At 38.2% G+C, this 10,106-nt stretch overlaps 1 protein-coding gene and 1 pseudogene across 1 annotated transcript; one reads left to right on the forward strand and one right to left on the reverse strand.

Moving 5' to 3' along the window:
- The first annotated feature begins 542 nt into the window (after positions 1-542).
- On the forward strand, positions 543-2,278 carry LOC141818957 (ADP,ATP carrier protein 1, mitochondrial-like; annotated as a pseudogene).
- LOC141818956 (switch 2-like) lies at positions 2,033-10,023 on the reverse strand. The gene is made up of 10 exons (XM_074706352.1): positions 9,616-10,023; positions 6,934-7,040; positions 5,897-6,815; positions 5,564-5,811; positions 5,236-5,362; positions 4,901-5,176; positions 4,550-4,799; positions 2,461-2,880; positions 2,273-2,335; positions 2,033-2,181 (listed from the first exon to the last, which is right to left on the reverse strand). The coding sequence occupies exons 1-8, from the start codon at positions 10,021-10,023 to the stop codon at positions 2,561-2,563; spliced, it is 2,655 nt and encodes an 884-aa protein (XP_074562453.1). The 3' UTR covers positions 2,033-2,181; positions 2,273-2,335; positions 2,461-2,560.
- Between the last annotated feature and the right edge of the window lie 83 nt (positions 10,024-10,106).

Raw genomic sequence — 10,106 nt, forward strand, 5'->3', positions numbered from 1 at the left:
ATTTATTTATAAAATAAAATATATAAAACTCATTTGTTAACATTCATTTATTCATAAATAAATTTATTTGTATAAAATTTAATTATAAATATATTTCTATTTTTATTTAAATACATAAAAATATAATAATATAAATTTTTATAATCTTAAATTATTTGTTAAAAATAAAAAAAAAACAATATAAGGCTCATCATATATTATATAAACTTTGTAGTTGAGCTCAATAAAAGGCTAGAGCTCAACTCGATAAAAAGTTCACTTGACAAAAATTTTCATAAAGAAATTTAAATAAGTTAATAACTAAATAAATAACTGTATTCATCGAGAAGATGACACGTCAGATTCCAACTAGATTACGTGACACAGAAGATGCTGTCAGAGAAAGATACTGCCGTATCTGCTTTTGTTTTCCACAAGTCAAATCTCACCAAACTAACAAGCACCTTCCTCGAAATGAGGAGAAATATGGGAGCCAATGGAAAAGTCAAAGTAACCAACTCATAAAGTAGCGCAGATTTTAGGACTAATTTTTTCAATCAACAATAAACTATAGCAAAGATTGCGTCTTCCTCTATCCATCCATCTTCATCTGCTTTAGAATGTTCACGTTCATGCATTGTTCAAGTCCTCGGTTGACGGTCAAGCTTCCAAGTTCCTCGCTTACATCATCACATCGCCTGGTCCATCCTTCCTCCGCTCTGATTCACACGTCGATCGCGCAAGCAGGCGGAGGCTTCTGGGGCATCGATCTCTCCTTCGCCTATATAGTAAACAATTCCTGTTTCTGGCGCAAAATCGAGATCTTTTCAGCCAGTTCAATTCGACTGCTCTGTTCTGTGCTGCACAACAGGTGAAGATGGAAAACGAATTGCACCGTCGATCCATCACACAGAAACCATGGTCTGGTGGTTTACAAGCCAGAAATAGCAGCAGCAGCAGCAGCATCTACAGCCTCATCGGAGCTTATGACTTGCAGAGTCCAGTTGGGAGATCATATATCAGGCCTTTTCCCCCGATCTCGTGCTTGTGCTCCCGAGGAGAAAGGCTACTCCAGATTTCTTATAGATTTCATGATGGGCGGAGTCTCTGCTGCCATTTCCAAAAGCGCAGCTGCTCCAATTGAGCGCGTGAAGCTCCTCATCCAGAACCAAGACGAGATGATCAAAGCTGGCCGCCTCTCAGAGCCATACAAGGGGATTGCGGACTGCTTCTCTCGAACTGCCAGAGAAGAAGGTGTTCTGGCACTGTGGCGAGGAAACACTGTAAACGTCATTCGATATTTCCCTACCCAGGTTGAAGCTTTTCCTCCCCCTTTCCTTTAAACTGGTTGCCATAGCCATTGCCATTGACTGTTGCTTTGCTGATCACCACCTCAGGCACTGAACTTTGCTTTTAAAGACCACTTCAAGCGGATGTTCAACTTCAAGAAGGATAGGGATGGCTACTGGAAATGGTTTGCAGGCAATTTGGCTTCTGGGGGTGCAGCTGGTGCTACCTCCCAATTCTTTGTGTACTCGTTGGATTATGCGAGGACCCGATTGGCGAACGATGCCAAGGCTACCAAGAAGGGGGGTGAGAGGCAGTTCACTGGCCTGATTGATGTTTACAGGAAAACCATACAGTCTGATGGAGTTGCTGGACTGTACCGTGGCTTCAGTGTCTCCATCGTCGGCATCATCGTTTATCGGGGGCTCTACTTCGGTCTCTATGACTCTTTGAAACCGGTTCTGTTGGTTGGCTCCTTGCAGGTCAGTCAGTGCTTGCCATGCTCATGTTTTAGTTAGATGATCACATCGGTTGTACGAGTGATGTTGTTTGGCATTTGAAGGATAACTTCTTGGCGAGTTTCTTTCTCGGATGGGGAGTTACTGTCGGCGCTAGTCTTTCTTCCTACCCGATGGACACTGTTCGTCGACGGATGATGATGACTTCCGGTGAGGCTGTCAAGTACCGGAGCTCTTTGGATGCCTACTCACAGATTGTAAAGAATGAGGGAGTGAAGTCCCTCTTCAAGGGTGGTGGTGCAAACATACTCCGAGCAGTGGCCAGCGCCGGCGTTCTAGCCGGTTACGATAAGCTCCAATTGATAGTCTTCGGAAAGAAATACTAGATGGTGGCGGTGGCTAAGCCATGTTGCTTGAGCCTCTCAAAGCCTAATGCTAGATGATGATGAGAAAGTACCTGATCAAGTGAGATTGTTAGATGTTTGAATAATGACATGTAAGACGGCTAGATTCTATGATTGATTCAATAAGCTGCAGTGTTTATTTACTTGTTTCTTCTGGTAACAACAACCTGACAACTGACAACTCAAAACACGCGATAAGAGGGAATCCTGCAAAAATTAAAGATCTCATCAAAAAGACTAACAGTCAAATAATGTATGTTTCCTTTTTTCTGTTTTTTTTTAAGAAATCGACATCAAGGCTAGATCCAATTCTATGTGCGGGGGCATCTTACCACTTGGTATGTGGTTTATCAAATCTGTTGTCTTGCTCATCACATCTGATTTCCTTCTTGTTATGTCGATGCGCTATGTACAGGCGACAAATTGCACGGCTTAACAGTCAACTTGTCTGCGCTTCTTTTTCTTGTTGAAATTCTGTAACACTTCAAGCCTCTTTGAAGGTGATGCAGATAGTATCCACTTGCTGAATTCCAGGCAATCCATGCCCATGTAGTGAGCAATGTGTCTAAACTCATTCCTCTTGAGCTGTTCAGTAGAGGAATCCACCCTATGGATCCTTTTCGAGTTATTAGCTTGTGTCTTTGGTAAATTCATCTCGGCAAATTCTTCCTTCGTACTTGTGGTACCATCATTTCCCAAAAGCCCAGGTCCCATGTTTACAATATCCTCGTTACGGTGAGCATATACTATGCCTGCAAAAAAACAGAACTTATATTCTGTGCCATACCCTGTGCAAATATATACAGATTTTTTACCAACACTGAATTGATTTTCTTGAAGAGATGGCAACTTCCAACAAATATATGCACAAGAGCATACTAAAAATAGTTGTGTATAATGTCCCTCACCTTTTGGAAGTCAATCTTCTAGTCAGAAAAACTCATTTTATACTATAGCATGCAAGCTCTCAATGAAGGTATAAAATCAATTTGGTTGATCTCATCTACTAGGGAGTAACACACTCGATGATGATGATAAAAGTTCTCAAGATGAATTATTCCAAGTTCTCATATAAAATTACCTTTGCTGAAAATGGAAAAAATAATATCGATGGATGCATATTCTGTTTTTTTGTAAGTTAGACAGGTTCGCAACTGTTCCATCCAATTTGTACTCATCAGCCTAACCTCAAACCGAGTGCAACATGGGTTGATACCGAGTGGAATCCAGGTCAATAACACATGGCATAGAATGAGAGGTGACCAAGTGACAAAAACAAGGAATATAGAAAAGGAGAACAAACAATTATTGAGCAGAAGAAAGACAATCATCCAAACGATTTATAAAGTTTTCTCCTGCCTCATCTCAAAAATCAGGTTCCCATCCTTTTCTCTAAGCTCTAATATACATGTTTCAGCTGGAAAATACCCACACTGAAACTTTAAACTAGGAGGTCAACAAAAAAACAGATGGAATATTTTTGTTTCCTAATCAACCTGGTTCATTTCAAGGAATCTTAAACTGATAAGAAAACTTATCTTTTTCAGTCTCAAAAGAGATTACACAATGAATTCTAGTAAACACAAGCAAATGGATTTAGAAGATCTCAAGGTAGGGACAATGAAATAGTACCCAAGCAGGATTTTTAATAGATTCATGTCTTGTTGCATCATATTTTCTGTAATGAATTCTTCTAGTGTAAGTTAAGCTTTTTATGAGAAACAAATGAAAGATAGCCTAAGTGCACAAAAATTGGGATTTTTTTCATACAAGCATACACTAAATCAGTTGACCTTGTATTGTTGTGTTGCCCTTTTAATAGATGTGTAAAGTTCGTGTGAACTTTTGAGATAATCATTATTGTAATGCATTCATATTACATGCATTGTGTTTTTGTCAACAAATGCCATATATGGTCCAAAAACACTAATTGCGGACATAAGGCAAAATTTTACAGAATATTGACAAAGGAAAAGGAGCTGGCCTAGTGGGGCTGCAAGTACACCAAATAAAGACTCAAAGATAGCAAGATTAAACTAGTTTGATATTTCCAATTCCATGTTTAATCTTGAGCACCTTAAAAATCCTGTTAATGCCAACTCTTGCCTAGTTTTTTCTTTTAGGATATTAACTATTCTATTACTGCACCTCCGAGGAGCATAATGGCAATGCCTAGTTTTCTAATTCTTGTCTGTTAATAGATCTTACATTCAGAAATGCACGATAAAATGTACCTGAGAAAACAAAGAAATTATCACTCTCTTAAGTTTAGAGGGAGAAGCATGTTCTTAGAATGTGACCACATGCAATACTTCAGTAAATGATTACTCAAATCTTCAACAGGAGGATTGATACTTATAAAAGTTTTTCTTCAGAATGGCTAAGTTGCTTAGGAGCAATAGTAGTATGGTATAATCTCACCTAGGTCCTGAAGCTTCCTTGTGTTTTCAAAGTCTGTTGCACCATCATTCAATGTGTCATGAGATAGTATTTCACTTGTTGTTGGAGGAACATAGTCATCAATTTCTTGAAGAAGTGGTTTGTTCTGAGTATCGAAATGTTGACCTCCTTTCTCATGCATTTCAATTATCTCACTCGTGAAAAGCTTATCAGACAGATCGTGGAAGAGGTTGCAGATTCCAAATAACTCACCCTGGAATTCCTTGCAATCCTAGGGAATAAGTGGAAGACAATACAATCAAATTGAGAAACTATTGATACTTAATCTGTCAAACCAAACTGGTTTTAAATAAAATCATATCAGAACAATACCTGGACACCTTGGAAATAACGTTTTTCCATCTTCCCGGAGACAGCAATGTTTGAAAGCTGCTGTTTATAAATTTGGCGAGAATAGACAAGCTCTTCGAGGGAACCAGCAGCAAGAAGACGGAAAACTGTAACATGTCGCTTCTGGCCATAACGAAATGATCTGTCCTGAGCCTGCAAGTCTTGTGCAGGATTCCAATTGGGATCAAAAATAACCACACGGTTAGCACTGACCAGATTCAGACCTAAACCTCCAGCCCGAGTAGATATCAGGAATACCTATCAGAACACCCGTAAGTTGACAGGCATGCTCGCTTAAAGATCTAATTGAGAATTACCTGTTTACTAGGACTTTTATTAAATTCATCAACATGTGACTGTCTTAAGCTCATTGGAGTTGAACCATCTAGCCTGGAAAAGCAATATCCTTTTCTTATGAGAAACTTCTCCAGTATGTCCAGCATCCTGCTTTTAACATAAACATCAGTCGCAAATAAAACCAAAACCATGACTGTTTGCAATTATACAGTGTGACAAATTCACTTTGTGGATTTTAGATTGTTCCATCTCCACTGAATGTATTTGAATGAGAACAATGAAGAAACAGAAAGAACTGAAACATAAAAAAAAAGGCCAATTTGTTTTTTCCTCTTGGAGAGTTGCTACCTGACAGAATAGCTAAAAAGCAGAATCTTGTCACCCTTTGTAGTCCAAGAAAATAATAGCTTTTCTAATGCCCGCATTTTCCCACAATGTTCAACATCACTAAGCCCCATGAAATTTTCATTCTGAGCATTGCCACCAACCAAGTCAACATCAGCACCAAAGACAACAGATGCTAATTCTGCATCCTTCTTTTGCTTCTCAAGATCATCCTTGGGATTAGGCTTTATCAGCTCCAAATGGTTGCTTATCTGGAGAATCATATTTAACAGTTCAAAAGTCATTGTTCAAATAAAAAAGGCAATAATATGAAGATACTAAATGTTCAAGGGGTACCTGCTGTAGCTTGATAAGGCAGGGAAGAACTAGGCAGAAAGGGCAAGAATCACAGCCTTCAGGATTCTCTCTATGCAAATAAGACCATATGATACCGTCTGGGACTGTCTTCTCACAACATTCAACCTGAGTTAAAGGACTGCCACAGCTACAAGGCAGATCCTTGTTTATTAAAGATTGGACATCAGGTTGTTCCAGCATCCTCTTATAAACTCGCTTTTGCAAGTCACTCATTGCACAGAATACAACATTATCTTCCTTCCCTAACATTAAATGTCCTATTGTCTCCTCTTTAGTCCTTCTTAACAAGTACTTACGCAGAACAGCAACAAGATGTTTCTTCCGTTCATCAGCAATGCGAATGTATCTTTCAGGAGCACTTAACCTCTGACCATGCTTTAAAGGCTCATCATAGAAATCACGAAAGTGTTCCCATGTTCCTAAGCATCCAGGTGCAACCCAATCAAACAGATTAAAAAGTTCCAATATCCTGTTTTGCATTATAGTTCCAGTTAGACCAAATCTTTTTCTTGTTTTTATTCCTAAACATGCTCTATATAATCGTGATTTTTCATTCTTCAGCTTATGAGCTTCATCAACGATAACAATATTCCATGGGACTTCACATAAAATCTTATCATGAATTCTGAAAGTGTCAAAGCTAGTTACCAGTATCTCAGTACCATGAGTTTTAAGCTTCTCAAGAATTAACTCTCTATTTGGTCCATGATAAACAGAAACACTGAAATCTCCCCATTCAGATAACTCGTTTTCCCAGTTCTGAATAATTGAAGTGGGACAGATGATTAATATAGGGCCTTTTCCCACGGCATGATACACCTTATCAGCTCTGTGCTCACTGTCTTTACCAGTTACAGCTGCAAGAAAAGCTATAACCTGGATGGTTTTCCCCAGCCCCCTAAATTAAAATGGCATTATTACTCAGCAACAATTTTCTTGGCTGATTAATGGAACTTGGGCGCGTAGGAAGAGTAAAAAAATCAATATTGCATAAAACAAAAGGAAAAAAGGATTACATGTCATCTCCAAGTACACCACCATGATTGCTTTTGTACAAATTGTACAAAAATCTAATGCCATCACTTTGATGTGCTAGGAGCCTACAATTGATTGATGCAGGAACCTACAGAAAAAAGGAATCTAGAAATTGTTATCAGAGATAACATGAGTATGCATATCACTTATAAATATGACTAATTTGTGGTTTTACAAAAGAAATGTGCAGTGATTCATAGGGCTGTAAATGAGCCAAAAGCCAAGCTCTGTGGTGTTCAAGCTTGTTTGATAAAGTAACCGAGCCGAGCCAAGCCAAGTCTAAAATGAATCAAGCTTGGGTTAGTTTCTTTTTTATAAGCTTGAGATTGGTTCAAGCTTGTCTTGAGCTTGGTTCGTTTAGATGTTATCAAACTCTCAATTCAAGCTTGTTTGATTATTGAAACTTTTACATTTTAAGATTGTTTGGTTGATTATTAAACTTGATAATACAAACTTATTTGTTCATTTTGAAAATTTTCTTTGTATATTGATGAATATGGTTCACAAGCATTGTCATGAATGTTGTTCCTGAACATTGTTCACGAACATTGTTCATGAACATTAACGGGTTGAACATATATATGTTCAAGCTTATTCGTTTAGTTTAACGAGTTGTTCAAGTTTGTTTATTTAATTGATCTTGTGTGTATTAAATGAATATAAACAAGTTCTTATAAAGCCAAACACCAAACTTGTTCACGAACGTTCGGTTCATTTACAACTGATTCACATGTCATCATATGTTGAAAAGTTATTGATCATGTGGCACTAGAACATCCTGAATGGTAATAATTGTTATCAAAACTTGCAACATTGACAAAGACTGCACCTAGAACTTTGTAGTAGATGGGGTGATCGATCCATAGAGATTTTTTATGAGCATGGCAAAGAGACATAACATCAAAGCATTCACAATTGAGGACGGTAAATTTATTGATATAGCAAAATCTAAACTTTATACTGGGCAACGAGAAGATCCAAACCAACAAATGGAGTGAAAAGTGATCGGAAGATGGAGCCAAAAGAAATCAAACTAGCAAATCGTAATTAGTAGATAATATTGTCAATATGATGGTCACAGAGATCTCATAGGGCAGTGTGTCCCAATCAACAATCCTACAAAATAAAAGAGAAAACATGAAAAACAAAGCTTTAAGATATTGATTGAATGGATAAGACTATGGAATAGTGGCCTATTTTATAGGATTCACATACAAACTAAGTGGAAATAAAATAAAATTAAAATTTAGACCCTGAGATGACTTATTCTATTGGACCAATTTAGTTTAAGATGGAAAGTTACATGGAGGAGGGAGAGGGAAAACATCACAAAATTATAAATGAAGCTCCATCACTCATGTGCATTTTTGTGTCACTTTCCCTCCTATCTTTCCATTCAAGTGAACCTACCCTTAAAGTGCTTTATTTCAACATTCAACTCCAACAGAAAGAACTCAACTCTTCAAGAGTTGAAGTATGATTGTTTTTGAATATCTAAAGCATTTGCCTCATCTTCATAATGTTAGGTCATCCCTTTAATCATATAAAGCATCATTGTAAGTTACTAAAGCAAGAAGCATTCTCTACATATCAACTATAACCTCAAACTTCAGAGCATTGAGATTGCAAAAGTGTTGGAAGACATTTGTCAGAGATGCAAATGCCTCTAAGGTAGCAAATCCTCTATGCTGAAAATTATACTAATGCTTAAGTTGGTTGGTAAATCAAATGAATGTGTCAAAATCAAATGTTCTCACCGTGTGAAATGAGTTAATGAAGTGGGCAAGTAGTCTCTTAGAGAAGTATTTATGATGTGCTAGTGGTTTATGCATCCAACATTATGATCACACAATGTAATTTATCTTCTAACATCATTATGTGTAATTCATATATACTTTTTGTAACCCTCAATTGGATGGCAAAGTTAAACAAAGAAATCAAATACATATGTCAACAAGCTTTATATCTATACACAACTACAAATCAAAACTCATATTAGATATGTCTATAGAATTTTTACAAACAAATTTGTTAATTGGTGAAAATTTTATCATGTTTATTTAGTTTAATCAGTTCCTCTACATTCATGTTCATATGCTAGTGCAAAGAAATTTTCTCCTATGAGTCCAGACTAAGAATAACATGTTGGATGTAAACAAGATGGGGCTGCAATTGTTCTCTCTTGTAGTACTAAAGTTCACATTACCCCTAGATCTTTCATTTTGTTCTCAAGTTAAGTGATCAAGTGACTCTTCTAAAATTAAGCATTGGGACTCACTTAATGGTTCTTTGATCGCAAGAGAAGGGTGACTAAATCAGGTGATGTTTAATCTTCTATGATATCACTTTTTTATTTTTCCATTTTTTCTTGAATATGTGAGAAAATGAGTAGATTACTTTGGTCGTAATGTGGAAAATACAATCAACGATGATAAAGGCAACAATTAATGAGAGGATGGAAACATAGTTTGTCTCTCTACTATCCTGTTTGGCTGTCACCCTAGTCTCTGTTTTCGAACAGCAGTAAACACCTCAAATTTATAGCGAAATCCTCATAAGTCCAAAGAGTGATGAATCAAGATTGCACTTTGCTGCCGTTAATCAAAGACTACGTTTCAATACCAATACGTTCCTCGTTTGAAAGAGCCAAAAGAGAAAGCTACCTGAACAACATGGGTTTCTCCGGGAGAGGAGAGAACCAAAGGTTCGTAGGGCCCTCGAGCCTCGAAGGAGGCAGATTGCGGAAGGAGCGCATCACGCGGCAATCTGGCGGTGACTGGAACGCCCCCACTCTCCTCCTCATCCTCCGATACTGGTTTCTCTTCTTCCAAGGGGGGTTTTGGTGGACGGAATTGGAGGCCCTCGGAGAGAGACTGCGCATCGAGGCGTTGCAGTTGCTGCGAGAGGGAGGATTTGGGTGGCTTCCTCGGAGGAGGGGCTTCGGAAGGAGGTTCCCAGGAGGAGGCAGACGAAGAGGAAGTGAGGGCGGCTCCGGCTGTGGCGGTGGCGGTGGCGGAGGAAGGGAAGTTGGAGCAGGGTCGGAGGGTTTCCTTTAAGCGGTTCAGCGACATGGTCTCTTTGCCCATACTTCCTGCTCATGCGACTACACACAGATAATATGTAATATGCCTTAACAATAATATTTATATATATT

The sequence above is a fragment of the Curcuma longa genome, unplaced genomic scaffold, assembly GCF_044706935.1.
Source record: "Curcuma longa cultivar G26 ecotype Majalengka, Jawa Barat unplaced genomic scaffold, ITB_CL_G26_1.1 contig_26933, whole genome shotgun sequence".
Classification (NCBI taxonomy): Eukaryota; Viridiplantae; Streptophyta; class Magnoliopsida; order Zingiberales; family Zingiberaceae; genus Curcuma; species Curcuma longa.

Bases quoted from the DNA above. Each gene is read 5' to 3' on its own strand.
- LOC141818956 (XM_074706352.1), bottom strand. From the start codon at position 10,023: ATGTCGCTGAACCGCTTAAAGGAAACCCTCCGACCCTGCTCCAACTTC. The intron at 5,363-5,563 runs GTAGCAACTCTC...TGTTAAAAGCAG, and splicing joins CTTTTTAGCTATTCTGTCAG to GATGCTGGACATACTGGAGA. The intron at 4,800-4,900 runs GTATTGTTCTGA...CTTATTCCCTAG, and splicing joins GTTATTTCCAAGGTGTCCAG to GATTGCAAGGAATTCCAGGG.